This window comes from Oncorhynchus kisutch, linkage group LG21 (genome assembly GCF_002021735.2).
Source record: "Oncorhynchus kisutch isolate 150728-3 linkage group LG21, Okis_V2, whole genome shotgun sequence".
Lineage (NCBI taxonomy): Eukaryota > Metazoa > Chordata > Actinopteri > Salmoniformes > Salmonidae > Oncorhynchus > Oncorhynchus kisutch.
Window position 1 is genome coordinate 39644660 of NC_034194.2, and position 16586 is coordinate 39661245.

Below are 16586 nucleotides of genomic sequence, written 5' to 3' on the forward strand. Positions count from 1 at the left end.
AGCAGGCAGACACACAGCAGGCAGACACACACAGCAGGCAGACACACACAGCAGGCAGACACACAACACGCAGCAGACACCACACACGCAAGCAGACACACACACGCAGCAGACACACACACGCAGCAGACACACCACACGCAGCAGACACACACACGCAGCAGACACACACACGCAGCAGACACACAGCAGGCAGACACACAGCAGGCAGACACACACACGCAGCAGACACACACACGCAGCAGACACACACACGCAGCAGACACACACACGCAGCAGACACACACACGCAGCAGACACACACACGCAGCAGACACACACACGCAGCAGACACACACACGCAGCAGACACACAGCAGGCAGACACACAGCAGGCAGACACACAGCAGGCAGACACACAGCACACACACACACAGCACACACACACACAGCAGACAGAAGGAAACCGTGTCAACAGTAGCACAATACAGTGGCCTTGGTTTGATATTTTAATAGTGTAGCAGAACACACACACTTCCTGTTCCAGAAATAGAGGTTGATGATCGGCAGTAGTCCATTCATGTCATCCTTTGCTCTGACGTCGGTAGGGAAACGACTGTGTAACACTGTAATCTCTACTAGTCTACTGCGGAATCTGTAGATCATCCTTTCTAAAAATGGGGTTTTAGCTCGTAGTTATTAGTCCAAAGTCTAGATTATGTCCATGCCAGAGATTACAGTACTTTGGTTCTCTATGGCCACGAGTTGAATCTCCCTGTAGTGACCTCTTCTCTCCTCTCCTCCTGTCCTCCTCCTCCCCTCCTCTCTCCTCTCCTCCCTCTTTCTCCCTTCTGCCCTGCATCCTGTCCTCCTCCTCTCCTCTCTCCTCTCCTCCTGTCCTCCTCCTCCCCTCCTCTCCTCCTGTCCTCCTGTCCTCCTCCTCCCCTCCTCTCTCCTCTCCTCCCTCTTTCTCCCCTACTGCCCTGCCCCCTGTCCTCCTTCTCCCTTCCTCTCTCCTCTCCTCCCTCTTTCTCCCTTCTGCCCTGCCCCCTGTCCTCCTCCTCCCCTCCTCTCTCCTCTCCTCCTGTCCTCCTCCTCCCCTCCTCTCTCCTCCCTCTTTCTCCCTTCTGCCCTGCCCCCCTATCATCCTTCTCCTTTCCTCTCTCCTCTCCTCCCTCTTTCTCCCTTCTGCCCCAACCCCTGTCCTCCTCCCCTCCTCTCTCCTCTCCTCCTGTCCTCCTCCTCCCCTCCTCTCTCCCCTCTTTCTCCCTTCTGCCCTGCCCCCTGTCCTCCTCCTCCCCTCCTCTCTCCCTCTTTCTCCCTTCTGCCCTGCCCCCTATCCTCCTCCTCTCTCCTCTCCTCCCTCTTTCTCCCTTCTGCCCCACCCCATGTCCTCCTCTCTCCTTCCTTCCTCCCCACCATCCTCCTCTCCAGTTCCAGAGGCCACTCCCCTCGTGAGGACTCGTCTTCCTCGGCCACCTCCCCTTGCTCCCAGACATCGGTCTCCCCCGGCCCCAAGACCTTCTACCCCCGTCAGGGAGCCACCTCCAAGTACCTCATCGGCTGGAGGAAACCAGGATCCACCATCAACTCTGTCGACTTCGGAGACAACCGCAAGTAAGACCAGGAGGAAGTGGCCTTGTACCTTAGAATAGTTCCTCTATCAAGACTTTATCGCCACCTTGTGGCTAAAGGAATATTGCATACAGTGATTATAGACAACTACTGACACAAACTGAATATGGACAACTACTGACATTATACACTGAATATAGTCACATTGCTATTGGACAGTCACATTGCTATTGGACAGTCACATTGCTATTGGACAGTCACGTTGCTATTGGACAGTCACGTTGCTATTGGACAGTCACGTTGCTATTGGACAGTCACGTTGCTATTGGACAGTCACATTGCTATTGGACAGTCACATTGCTATTGGACAGTCACATTGCTATTGGACAGTCACATTGCTATTGGACAGTCACATTGCTATTGGACAGTCACATTGCTATTGGACATTCACGTTGCTATTGGACAGTCACGTTGCTATTGGACAGTCACGTTGCTATTGGACAGTCACATTGCTATTGGACAGTCACGTTGCTATTGGACAGTCACATTGCTGTGTCTTTTGCATGGCTGTATTATCTGACCCCTGACCTCTGCTTGTTATTGCGTGTCCCCAGGAAGTCTCCAGGGGAGGGAGGAGGAGGAAGTGGAGGCGAGGGGAGTGGCGGTGGCGGCGGAGGACGAGGGGGTCAGGATGGGGGTAACAGCAGACCCCATCACGCCCTCCAGCCACACCTCACCCACGCTAAGACCACCGCGGAGGACGACATGAAGAGACTGAGTCCAGACAGCCCTCCCAAACACAGACGACACAAGGGCAAGGTTAAGGTGAGACTGAGTCCAGACAGCCCTCCCAAACACAGACGACACAAGGTCAAGGTGAGACTGAGTCCAGACAGCCCTCCCAAACACAGACGACACAAGGTCAAGGTACAGGATCTTAGGTTGTAACGTTGCGGGTGAATATTCCTTAATGGATGATCTTTCCTTCCCCCCCAACACATACTGCAGAAATAGTCAAACTGTTAGGACAGCAGAGCTACAACTTTTGATTGCAATTTAAAATGACAGATACAGCACTTTAAATCATCCTGTTTGTCATAACTTTAATCCTCATGTCATAACTTTAATCCTCATGTCATAACTTTAATCCCCATGTCATAACTTTAATCCTCATGTCATAACTTTAATCCTCATGTCATAACTTTAATCCTCATGTCATAACTTTAATCCCCATGTCATAACTTTAATCCTCATGTCATAACTTTAATCCTCATGTCATAACTTTAATCCTCATGTCATAACGTTAATCCTCATGTCATAACTTTAATCCTCATGTCATAACTTTAATCCTCATGGTCATAACTTTAATCCCCATGTCATAACTTTAATCCTCATGTCATAACGTTAATCCTCATGTCATAACTTTAATCCTCATGTCATAACTTTAATCCCCATGTCATAACTTTAATCCCCATGTCATAACCCTTAATCCTCATGTCATAACTTTAATCCTCATGTCATAACGTTAATCCTCATGTCATAACTTTAATCCTCATGTCATAACTTTAATCCCCATGTCATAACTTTAAATCCCCATGTCATAACCCTTAATCCTCATGTCATAACCCTTAATCCTCATGTCATAACGTTAATCCTCATGTCATAACTTTAAATCCTCATGTCATAACTTTAATCCCCATGTCATAACTTTAATCCCCATGTCATAACCCTTAATCCTCATGTCATAACCCTTAATCCTCATGTCATAACTTTAATCCTCATGTCATAACTTTAATCCTCATGTCATAACTTTAATCCCCATGTCATAACTTTAATCCCCATGTCATAACTTTAATCCTCATGTCATAACTTTAATCCCCATGTCATAACTTTAATCCCCATGTCATAACTTTAATCCTCATGTCATAACTTTAATCCCCATGTCATAACTTTAATCCTCATGTCATAACTTTAATCCCCATGTCATAACTTTAATCCCCATGTCATAACTTTAATCCCCATGTCATAACTTTAATCCCCATGTCATAACTTTATCCCCATGTCATAACTTTAATCCCCATGTCATAACTTTAATCCTCATGTCATAACCTTAATCCTCATGTCATAACTTTAATCCCCATGTCATAACTTTAATCCCCCATGTCATAACTTTAATCCTCATGTCATAACTTTAATCCTCATGTCATAAACTTTAATCCCCATGTCATAACTTTAATCCTCATGTCATAACTTTAATCCTCATGTCATAAACTTTAATCCCCATGTCATAACTTTAATCCCCATGTCATAACTTTAATCCCCATGTATAACTTTAATCCCCATGTCATAACTTTAATCCTCATGTCATAACTTTAATCCTCATGTCATAACTTTAATCCTCATGTCATAACTTTAATCCCCATGTCATAACTTTAATCCTCATGTCATAACTTTAATCCTCATGTCATACTTTTAATCCTCATGTCATGAACTTTAATCCCATTCATACTTAATCCCCATGTCATAACCCTTAATCCTCATGTCATACCCTTAATCCTCATGTCATAACCGTTAATCCTCATGTCATAACTTTAATCCTCATGTCATAACTTTAATCCCCATGTCATAACTTTAATCCCCATGTCATAACCCTTTAATCCTCATGTCATAACCCTTAATCCTCATGTCATAACCTTTAATCCTCATGTCATAACTTTAATCCTCATGTCATAACTTTAATCCCCCATGTCATAACTTTAATCCCCATGTCATAACTTTAATCCCATGTCATAACTTTAATCCCCATGTCATAACTTTAATCCCCATGTCATAACTTTAATCCTCATGTCATAACTTTTAATCCCCATGTCATAACTTTAATCCTCATTCATAACTTTAATCCCCATGTCATAACTTTAATCCCCATGTCATAACTTTAATCCCCATGTCATAACTTTAATCCCCATGTCATAACTTTAATCCCCATGTCATAACTTTAATCCTCCATGTCATAACTTTAATCCTCATGTCATAACTTTAATCCCCATGTCATAACTTTAATCCCCATGTCATAACTTTATCCTCATGTCATAACTTAATCCTCATGTCATAACTTTAATCCCCATGTCATAACTTTAATCCTCATGTCCATCTGGTGTGTTTGTATTATATTAACTTATGATAGCAGGTGACATCAGTTTAAACTCTCTCTCTCCTCCCAGTCCTCCTCCTCAGGTCAGCCCCCTAACCGTCGGTCTCTCCACCGCACCCTGTCTGATGAGAGTATCTACCGGGGCCAGCGTGTCCCCTCTCTGAGGCTGGGGGACCTAGAACCAGACCCTACCCTGGGTAGTGACGTGCTGTTCAGCTGCTCTACCCTGCCACGCTCTCCCACCACCCGCGGGGTGCCCCTCAGACGACCCTCGTACAAACTGGGGATCAAACTACACGGTGAGAGGAACCCGTGTTGACACAGGGCTGGGGAATGTGGTTCTAGACAGCTTGAGACAGGTTCGACACGTTAGTGACTCGATACTTGATGTGGCCGAGCTGGGGGGGGGGGGATAAAGACTGTCTATATGCCTCCCTCTTCTGGTAGAAAGTGTATTGATCTACATTTTGGTAAAAAAAAAAAAGATTAATTACATTTATTGCAGACTATTCAAGAATAATAGTGTAGTTTATTTTTCAATGAGAGAGGAAACTGATGGAATTAATTTATCGAAAAGACTCAAAATGTCTGTCTTCTAGGAATGTCCACGGTCCTAATCTGTCCTCTTTCTACAGGGGATCTCTCTTCTAGGGATGTCCACGGTCCTAATCTGTCCTCTTGTCCTCTCTACAGGGGATCTGTCTGCGTCTGACACGTCATTGGCTGAGATGGTTGAGCGACAGCGCCACCCCCTTCCCCAGGAGCTGATGCCCCTCCCCCCCTCTGAGAGCAGGGACAGCCCCCTGGACTGGACCCACCTGGTGGATGTGGCCAATACCTTCGAAAGTAAGAGTGTGTGTGTGTCTGGACTCACCTGGTGCATGTGGTCAATACCTGCAAAAGGAAGAGGCAGGGAATGACTGTATACGATGAACACTACATATTAATGATGCGTCTCCCGTGACAACAGTTACTACTACAATTTGTCTCAACCTGATCTTTAATCACATTCTCTTTCTCTCCCTCTCTCACGTTTTCCTCTGACAATTATATCTCTCTCTTCCTCTTATTTACTCTACCTCCTTCCCTCCCCCTCCTTATCCCCTCTCCCTCCCTATCCCCTCTCCTCATTCCCTCCCTATCCCCTCTCCTCATTCCCTCCCTATCCCCTCTCCTCATTCCCTCCCTATCCCCTCTCCTCATTCCCTCCCTATCCCTTCTCCCTCCCTCCCTATGCCCTCTCCTCCTTCCCTCCTTCCCTCATCCTCCCTCCCCACCTTCCCTACATCCTATCTCTCCTTCCTTCCTCCCCCTCTCCTTCCTTCCTCTCCTTCCTTCCTTCCTTCCTTCCTTCCTTCCTTCCTTCCTTCCTTCCTTCCGTCTCCTTCCCTCCATCCCTCCCCCTCCTTCCTCCCCCTCCTTCTACCCCCTCCTTCCTCCCCCTCTCCTTCCTTCCCTCCCCCTCATTCCCTCCCTCCCCCTCATTCCCTCCCTCCCCCTCATTCCCTCCTTCCCTCTCTCTTCCTCCTCCTATCCCTCTCTCTTCCTCCTCCTATCCCTCTCTCTTCCTCCTCCTATCCCTCTCTCTCCCTCCTCCTATCCCTCTCTCTTCCTCCTATCCCTCTCTTCCTCCTCCTATCCCTCTCTTCCTCCTCCTATCCCTCTCTTCCTCCTCCTATCCCTCTCTTCCTCCTCCTATCCCTCTCTTCCTCCTCCTATCCCTCTCTTCCTCCTCCTATCCCTCTCTTCCTCCTCCTATCCCTCTCTTCCTCCTCCTATCCCTCTCTTCCTCCTCCTATCCCCCTCTTCCTCCTCCTATCCCCCTCTCTTCCTCCTCCTATCCCTCTCTCTTCCTCCTCCTATCCCTCTCTCTTCCTCCTCCTATCCCTCTCTTCCTCCTCCTATCCCTCTCTTCCTCCTCCTATCCCCCTCTCTTCCTCCTCCTATCCCCCTCTCTTCCTCCTCCTATCCCCCTCTCTTCCTCCTCCTATCCCCCTCTCTTCCTCCTCCTATCCCCCTCTCTTCCTCCTCCTATCCCCCTCTCTTCCTCCTCCTATCCCCCTCTCTTCCTCCTCCTATCCCCCTCTCTTCCTCCTCCTATCCCCCTCTCTTCCTCCTCCTATCCCCCTCTCTTCCTCCTCCTATCCCCCTCTCTACCTCCTCCTATCCCCCTCTCTACCTCCTCCTATCCCCCTCTCTTCCTCCTCCTATCCCCCTCTCTTCCTCCTCCTATCCCCCTCTCTTCCTCCCCCTATCCCTCTCTCTTCCTCCCCCTATCCCTCTCTCTTCCTCCCCCTATCCCTCTCTCTTCCTCCCCCTATCCCTCTCTCTTCCTCCCCCTATCCCTCTCTCTTCCTCCCCCTATCCCTCTGCCTCCCTCCCTCCCCCTCCAGTCCAGAGAGGGTTTGTGTACAGTGATTCTAACCACAGAGGTAGTGGAGCCTCCAGCCCTCACCAGTCACAGCCCAGCCTGGAACTACAGCCTGCCCCTCTGTCCAGACCATCCTCCAGGTAACCCTCACCACACAGCCCAGCCTGGAGATACAGCCTGCCCTCAAAGCTCATTACTAAGCTAAGGACCCTGGGACTAAACACCTCCCTCTGCAACTGGATCGGGCCGCCCCCAGATGGTAAGGGTTGGCAACAACACATCTGTCACGCTGATCCTCAACACGTGGGTGCCTCGAGGGTGCACGAGTCCAACACCATCATTGCCTGTTCACCAACAATGAGACAGCCTATAGGGAGGAGGTCAGAGACCTGGCCGTGTGGTGCCAGGACAACAACCTCTTCCTCAACGTGATCAAGACAAAGGAGATGAATGTGGACTACAGGAAAAAGAAGACAGAGCACGCCCCCATTCTCATCGACGCGGCTGTAATGGAGCAGGTTGAGAGCTTCAAGTTCCTTGGTGTCCACATCACCAACAAACTAACATGGTCTATATAACCAAGCACACCAAGACAGTCGTGAAGAGGGCAGGGGAAATGGGGATACCCAGTCATTTCACCCAACCCCTCTGAAGATTACACGTCTATTCAGGAGACTGAAAAGATTTGGCATGTGTCCTCGGATCTTCAAAAAGTTCTACAGCTGCACCATCGAGAGCATCCTGACCGGTTGCATCACCGCCTGGTATGGAAACTGCTCAGCATCCGACCATAAGGTGCTACAGAGGGGAGTGAGTACGGCCCAGTACATCACTGGGGCCAAGCTTCCTGCCATCCAGGACCTCTATACCAGGCGGTGTCAGAGGAAGGCCCTAAAAATTGCCAAAGACTCCAGCGACCCTAGTCAGACTGTTTTCTCTGCTACCACACGGCAAGCGGTACCGGAGCTCCAAGTCTAGGACCAAAAGGCTCCTTACAGCTTCTACCCCCCCAGCCATAAGACTGATGAACAGATGGCTACCAGGACGATTTGCATTTAACCCCCCCCTTTTGTACACTGCTGCTACTCACTGTTTATTATCTATGCATAGTCACTTCACCCCCACCTACATGTACAGATTACCTAACTAACCTGTACCCCCACACATTGACTCGGTACCCCCTCTATATATTCTTGTTGTTATTTTATATTTTTTTTACTTTTTAGTTTATTTAGTAAATATTTTACTATATTTTATTTTTCTTAAAACTGTGTTGTTGGTTAAGGGTTTGTCAGTAAGCATTTCACTGTAAGGTCAACACGCACTTGTGACTTACTTAACTACATTTAAATTGATATGTTACGAATATGGAAGTGTTTTACATCAATCTCTTTAAATAAAGATCCAATTTAGGTGACACGTTAGGTGACACGTTAGGTGACACGTTAGGTGACACGTTAGGTTTGTGTGGTTAAATGTATGTTTAACTCTCTGTCTCCCCAGTGAGGGTCCAGCAGGTCTGGAGAGGAATGTGACCAAGCTGGAAGCCGTGGTCAAGATGCTACAGGATGACCTGAAGAAGGTAACACACACACACCCACCCACACACACACACACAATATGTCTCATCTCATAATTTCAGCATATTTATGTGGAAAAATGGACGTCTTTAACCACACAAATCAATACATGCACTTAGCTTAGCAACGAACCATCAAAACAACAATACTCATTCTAATGGACTACTCACGCACACACACACACACACACACACACACACACACACACACACACACACACGCAAAACCAGACTTCTGCTCCACCCATTGTCCCTTCTGAAAGACGTTCGGCGTTAGCTGCCTCCGCTCTGTAGAAGGTTTGCTGCTTACTACTTAAAGCTACTTAACACATTTTTAATTCCTTTTTAATTTTTAAAATGTAACTAGGTAAGTCAGTTAAGAACTAATTATTATTTACAATGACAGCCTACCCCGGCCAAACCCTAACCCGGACCACGCCGGGCCAATTGTGCGCCGCCTTATGGGACTCCCAATCACGGCCGGTTGTGATACAGCCTGGAATCGAACCAGGGTCTGTAGTGATGCCTCTAGCACTGAGATGCAGTGCCTTAGACCGCTGCGCCACTCGAGAGCCTATATAGAGTTAGCAGTGTTATAGCTACCGTCTGTTATATATAGAGTAATCATCCCTAGCGGTGTTATAGCTACCATCTGTTATATAGAGTAATCATCCCTAGCGGTGTTTTATAGAGTAATCATCCCTAGCGGTGTTATAGCTACTGTCTGTTATATAGAATAATCATCCCTAGCGGTGTTATAGCTACCGCCTGTTATATAGAGTAATCATCCCTAGCGGTGTTATAGCTACCGTCTGTTATATAGAGTAATCATCCCTAGCGGTGTTATATACCTACCGTCTGTTATATAGAGTAATCATCCCTAGCGGTGTTATATAGAGTAATCCCTAGCGGTGTTATAGCTACCGTCTGTTATATAGAGTAATCATCCATAGCGGTGTTATAGCTACCGTCTGTTATATATAGGGTAATCATCCCTAGCGGTGTTATATAGAGTAAATATCCCTAGCGGTGTTATAGCTACCGTCTGTTACATATAGGGTAATCATCCCTAGCGGTGTTATAGCTACCATCTGTTATATAGAGTAATCATCCCTAGCGGTGTTATAGCTACCGTCTGTTATATATAGAGTAATCATCCCTAGCGGTGTTATAGCTACCATCTGTTATATAGAGTAATCATCCCTAGCGGTGTTATAGCTACCGTCTGTTATATATAGAGTAATCATCCCTAGCGGTGTTATAGCTACCGTCTGTTATATAGAGTAATGATCCCTAGCGGTGTTATAGCTACCGCCTGTTATATATAGGGTAATCATCCCTAGCGGTGTTATAGCTACCGTCTGTTATATATAGAGTAATCATCCCTAGCGGTGTTATATAGAGTAATCATCCCTAGCGGTGTTATAGCTACCGCCTGTTATATAGAGTAATCATCCCTAGCGGTGTTATAGCTACCGCCTGTTATATAGAGTAATCATCCATAGCGGTGTTATAGCTACCGCCTGTTATATATAGAGTAATCATCCCTAGCGGTGTTATAGCTACCGCCTGTTATATAGAGTAATCATCCCTAGCGGTGTTATAGCTACCGCCTGTTATATAGAGTAATCATCCATAGCGGTGTTATAGCTACCGCCTGTTATATATAGAGTAATCATCCCTAGCGGTGTTATAGCTACCGCCTGTTATATAGAGTAATCATCCATAGCGGTGTTATAGCTACCGCCTGTTATATATAGAGTAATCATCCCTAGCGGTGTTATAGCTACCGCCTGTTATATATAGAGTAATCATCCCTAGCGGTGTTATAGCTACCGCCTGTTATATATAGAGTTATCATCCCTAGCGGTGTTATAGCTACTATCTGTTATATAGAGTAATCATCCCTAGCGGTGTTATAGCTACCGTCTGTTATATATAGAGTAATCATCCCTAGCGGTGTTATAGCTACCGCCTGTTATATAGAGTAATCATCCCTAGCGGTGTTATAGCTACCGTCTGTTATACATAGAGTAATCATCCCTAGCGGTGTTATATAGAGTAATCATCCCTAGCGGTGTTATAGCTACCGCCTGTTATATAGAGTAATCATCCCTAGCGGTGTTATAGCTACCGTCTGTTATATAGAGTAATCATCCCTAGCGGTGTTATATACCTACCGTCTGTTATATAGAGTAATCATCCCTAGCGGTGTTATATAGAGTAATCCCTAGCGGTGTTATAGCTACCGTCTGTTATATAGAGTAATCATCCATAGCGGTGTTATAGCTACCGTCTGTTATATATAGGGTAATCATCCCTAGCGGTGTTATATAGAGTAAATATCCCTAGCGGTGTTATAGCTACCGTCTGTTACATATAGGGTAATCATCCCTAGCGGTGTTATAGCTACCATCTGTTATATAGAGTAATCATCCCTAGCGGTGTTATAGCTACCGTCTGTTATATATAGAGTAATCATCCCTAGCGGTGTTATAGCTACCATCTGTTATATAGAGTAATCATCCCTAGCGGTGTTATAGCTACCGTCTGTTATATATAGAGTAATCATCCCTAGCGGTGTTATAGCTACCGTCTGTTATATAGAGTAATGATCCCTAGCGGTGTTATAGCTACCGCCTGTTATATATAGGGTAATCATCCCTAGCGGTGTTATAGCTACCGTCTGTTATATATAGAGTAATCATCCCTAGCGGTGTTATAGCTACCGTCTGTTATATATAGAGTAATCATCCCTAGCGGTGTTATATAGAGTAATCATCCCTAGCGGTGTTATAGCTACCGCCTGTTATATAGAGTAATCATCCCTAGCGGTGTTATAGCTACCGCCTGTTATATAGAGTAATCATCCATAGCGGTGTTATAGCTACCGCCTGTTATATATAGAGTAATCATCCCTAGCGGTGTTATAGCTACCGCCTGTTATATAGAGTAATCATCCCTAGCGGTGTTATAGCTACCGCCTGTTATATAGAGTAATCATCCATAGCGGTGTTATAGCTACCGCCTGTTATATATAGAGTAATCATCCCTAGCGGTGTTATAGCTACCGCCTGTTATATAGAGTAATCATCCATAGCGGTGTTATAGCTACCGCCTGTTATATATAGAGTAATCATCCCTAGCGGTGTTATAGCTACCGCCTGTTATATATAGAGTAATCATCCCTAGCGGTGTTATAGCTACCGCCTGTTATATATAGAGTTATCATCCCTAGCGGTGTTATAGCTACTATCTGTTATATAGAGTAATCATCCCTAGCGGTGTTATAGCTACCGTCTGTTATATATAGAGTAATCATCCCTAGCGGTGTTATAGCTACCGCCTGTTATATAGAGTAATCATCCCTAGCGGTGTTATAGCTACCGTCTGTTATACATAGAGTAATCATCCCTAGCGGTGTTATATAGAGTAATCATCCCTAGCGGTGTTATAGCTACCGCCTGTTATATAGAGTAATCATCCCAAGCGGTGTTATAGCTACCGTCGGTTATATATAGAGTAATCATCCCTAGCGGTGTTATAGCTACCGTCTGTTATATATAGAGTAATCATCCCTAGCGGTGTTATAGCTACCGTCTGTTATATAGAGTAATGATCCCTAGCGGTGTTATAGCTACCGCCTGTTATATATAGGGTAATCATCCCTAGCGGTGTTATAGCTACCGCCTGTTATATAGAGTAATCATCCCTAGCGGTGTTATAGCTACCGCCTGTTATATATAGAGTTATCATCCCTAGCGGTGTTATAGCTACCGTCTGTTATATATAGGGTAATCATCCCTAGCGGTGTTATAGCTACTATCTGTTATATAGAGTAATCATCCCTAGCGGTGTTATAGCTACCGTCTGTTATATATAGAGTAATCATCCCTAGCGGTGTTATAGCTACCGCCTGTTATATAGAGTAATCATCCCTAGCGGTGTTATAGCTACCGTCTGTTATACATAGAGTAATCATCCCTAGCGGTGTTATATAGAGTAATCATCCCTAGCGGTGTTATAGCTACCGCCTGTTATATAGAGTAATCATCCCAAGCGGTGTTATAGCTACCGTCGGTTATATATAGAGTAATCATCCCTAGCGGTGTTATAGCTACCGTCTGTTATATATAGGGTAATCATCCCTAGCGGTGTTATATAGAGTAATCATCCCTAGCGGTGTTATAGCTACCGTCTGTTATATATAGGGTAATCATCCCTAGCGGTGTTATAGCTACCATCTGTTATATAGAGTAATCATCCCTAGCGGTGTTATAGCTACCGTCTGTTATATATAGAGTAATCATCCCTAGCGGTGTTATAGCTACCGTCTGTTATATATAGAGTAATCATCCCTAGCGGTGTTATAGCTACCGTCTGTTATATAGAGTAATGATCCCTAGCGGTGTTATAGCTACCGCCTGTTATATATAGGGTAATCATCCCTAGCGGTGTTATAGCTACCGTCTGTTATATATAGAGTAATCATCCCTAGCGGTGTTATAGCTACCGTCTGTTATATATAGAGTAATCATCCCTAGCGGTGTTATAGCTACCGTCTGTTATATATAGAGTAATCATCCCTAGCGGTGTTATATAGAGTAATCATCCCTAGCGGTGTTATAGCTACCGCCTGTTATATAGAGTAATCATCCCTAGCGGTGTTATAGCTACCGCCTGTTATATAGAGTAATCATCCATAGCGGTGTTATAGCTACCGCCTGTTATATATAGAGTAATCATCCCTAGCGGTGTTATAGCTACCGCCTGTTATATATAGAGTAATCATCCCTAGCGGTGTTATAGCTACCGTCTGTTATATATAGAGTAATCATCCCTAGCAGTGTTATAGCTACCGTCTGTTATATAGAGTAATGATCCCTAGCGGTGTTATAGCTACCGCCTGTTATATATAGGGTAATCATCCCTAGCGGTGTTATAGCTACCGTCTGTTATATATAGAGTAATCATCCCTAGCGGTGTTATAGCTACCGCCTGTTATATAGAGTAATCATCCCTAGCGGTGTTATAGCTACCGCCTGTTATATAGAGTAATCATCCCTAGCGGTGTTATAGCTACCGCCTGTTATATATAGAGTAATCATCCCTAGCGGTGTTAATGCTACCGTCTGTTATATAGAGTAATCATCCCTAGCGGTGTTATAGCTACCGCCTGTTATATATAGAGTTATCATCCCTAGCGGTGTTATAGCTACCTTCTGTTATATATAGGGTAATCATCCCTAGCGGTGTTATATAGAGTAATCATCCCTAGCGGTGTTATAGCTACCGTCTGTTATATAGAGTAATCATCCCTAGCGGTGTTATAGCTACCGCCTGTTATATAGAGTAATCATCCCTAGCTGTGTTATATAGAGTAATCATCCCAAGCGGTGTTATAGCTACCGTCGGTTATATATAGAGTAATCATCCCTAGCGGTGTTATATAGAGTAATCATCCCTAGCGGTGTTATAGCTACCGTCTGTTATATAGAGTAATCATCCCTAGCAGTGTTATAGCTACCGTCTGTTATATAGAGTAATCATCCCTAGCGGTGTTATAGCTACCGTCTGTTATGTAGAGTTGCTGACTCTAACTTAAACATGTATCTCTTGTCTCACCTTCTCTCCCTCCCTCTCTCCATCCTTCTCTCTCGCTCTCTCGCTCTCTCACACACTCTCTCTCTCTCTCTCTCTCTCTCTCGCGCTCTCTCTCGCTCTCTCGCTCTCCCTCCTTCTCTCGCTCCCTCCTTCCCTCTCTCGCTCCCTCCCTGTCTCACTCCCTCCCTGTCTCACTCCCTCTCTCCCTCCTTCTCTCACGCTCTCCCTCTCTCCCTCCCTCTCTCCCTCCTTCTCTCGCTCTCTCCCTCTCCCTCCTTCTCTCGCTCTCTCCCTCTCTCTCCCTCCTTCTCTCGCTCTCTCCCTCCTTCTCTCGCTCTCTCCCTCCTTCTCTCGCCCTCTCTCCCTCCTTCTCTCACCCACCCTCCCTCTCTCGCTCCCTCTCCCTCCCTCCCCCTCCCTCTCCCTCCCTCTCTGGCTCTCTCTGGCTCTCTCTGGCTCTCTCTGGCTCTCTCTGGCTCTCTCTGGCTCTCTCTGGCTCTCTCTCTCTCTCTCTCTCTCTCTCTCTCTCTCTCTCTCTCTCTCTCTCTCTCTCTCTCTCTCTCTCTCTCTCTCTCTCGCCCTCCTTCTCCCTCTCTCGCTATCTCTCGCCCTCCCTCTCCCTCCCTCTCTCGCTCCCTCTCTCGCTCCCTCTCTCGCTCCCTCTCTCGCTCCCTCCCTCTCTCTCTCCCTCCTTATATCTCCCTCTCCCTCTCCCTCTCTCTCTCCCTCCTTCTCCTCCCCTTTTTAACTATTTTTTGCCCCCTCTCCCTCCCTCCTTCTTTCTCTCCCTCGTTTATCTCTCCTCTTTACCCCCCCACTACTTATCCCTCCCTCCCTCTTGTAGGAGCGTGAGGAGAAGCAGCGTCTCCATCTGCAGATCAAAAGGCTCTGGGAAGATAACCAGCGGCTGCAGGAGGAGTCCCAGAGCTCTGCTGCCAAACTCAAGAAGTTCACAGAGTGGGTCTTCAACACCATTGACATGAACTGAGACAGACAGAGGAGGAGAGGAGGAGGGTTCTACCACATTGACCAGAAGAGGAGGGGGAGGAAAAGGAGAAAGGAGAAGAGTAAATTAAAAGAAGGAGGACCAGTCCCAAAAAGCATTCCCCTTCTCCCTTGCACAAACGGAAGTACTGATTCCACTCTCCATGCCTCTTCTTTGTCCCTGGAAGTACTGATTCCACTCTCCATGCCTCTTCCTTGTCCCTGGAAGTACTGATTCCACTCTCCATGCCTCTTCTTTGTCCCTGGAAGTACTGATTCCACTCTCCATGCCTCTTCTTTGTCCCTGGAAGTACTGATTCCACTCTCCATGCCTCGTCCTTGTCCCTGGAAGTACTGATTCCACTCTCCATGCCTCTTCTTTGTCCCTGGAAGTACTGATTCCACTCTCCATGCCTCTTCTTTGTCCCTGGAAGTTCTTATTTCACTCTCTGAAGTGCCAACTAAGGTTTTCTCTCTCAACTACCCACTGAAACTCAGGATTAGCTAGAAGGACAGTCTTCTTCTGTTAAATAATGAAGGATTTATTTCATACTGTGGGATTTGAAGGGGAGCTGTGTGTGTAATTGTGATGGGCTCTCGGTACTGCCAAGAAATACTGAAGCTCAGAAGACTAGAGCTCTGTCCTCCTCCTCTCCTCCCTCACTGTCTGAGCTGACTTCACTCTGGAGGTGGTAGGAAGACTCCGACATAAAGAGAGACTTGTGTTTTACCCCAATAGCCAGCCTCTCAGTGGCTGTACAGTACATCTCTTCAGCTAAGGCCTCAAAGCACATAAGAGCACAGAGTAACAGGAAACTGTGGAATCTCATCTCTTCTCCCTGTCTCCACTCTTCCTCCTCTGCAAATTTGACTTGTCTGATGCTACCTTTGTCTACACTACCCCAACAGACAGGCAGATGGGTGGACGGAGGGAAGAGGCAGACAGACAGGAGGCAGGCAGACAGACAGACAGACGGGTAGATAAACAGGCAGACAGACAGACGGGTAGATAAACAGGCAGACAGACAGACAGACAGGTAGACAGACAGACAGACAGGTAGACAGACAGGCAGGCAGATGGGTAGATAGACAGACGGGTAGATAGACAGACAGACGGGTAGATAAAAAGACAGACAGGTAGACAGACAGACAGGTAGACAGACAGGTAGACAGACAGACAGACAGACAGACAGGTAGATAGGCAGACAGACAGGTAGACAGATAGATAGACAGACATCGGGAGGGAAAAGACAGAAAACCAGCCCTGTGTTGCCAGCTGTTTTTTTTCTGTACATTTATATTCCTCAATCTACAGGGAACACAGATCTGTATGTATTTCTGTAG

At 46.2% G+C, this 16586-nt stretch overlaps 1 protein-coding gene across 1 annotated transcript in view; it reads left to right on the forward strand.

Moving 5' to 3' along the window:
• The window catches only part of LOC109880261 (signal-induced proliferation-associated 1-like protein 1), a 76648-nt gene extending 60372 nt beyond the window's left edge, over positions 1-16276 (forward strand). Inside the window, 7 exon segments of the mRNA XM_074933775.1 lie at positions 1413-1595; positions 2168-2378; positions 4775-5003; positions 5398-5550; positions 7098-7215; positions 8579-8657; positions 15103-16276. Coding sequence (XP_074789876.1) covers positions 1413-1595; positions 2168-2378; positions 4775-5003; positions 5398-5550; positions 7098-7215; positions 8579-8657; positions 15103-15246 — 1117 coding nt within the window. The 3' untranslated portion in view covers positions 15247-16276.
• The last annotated feature ends 310 nt before the right edge of the window (positions 16277-16586 follow it).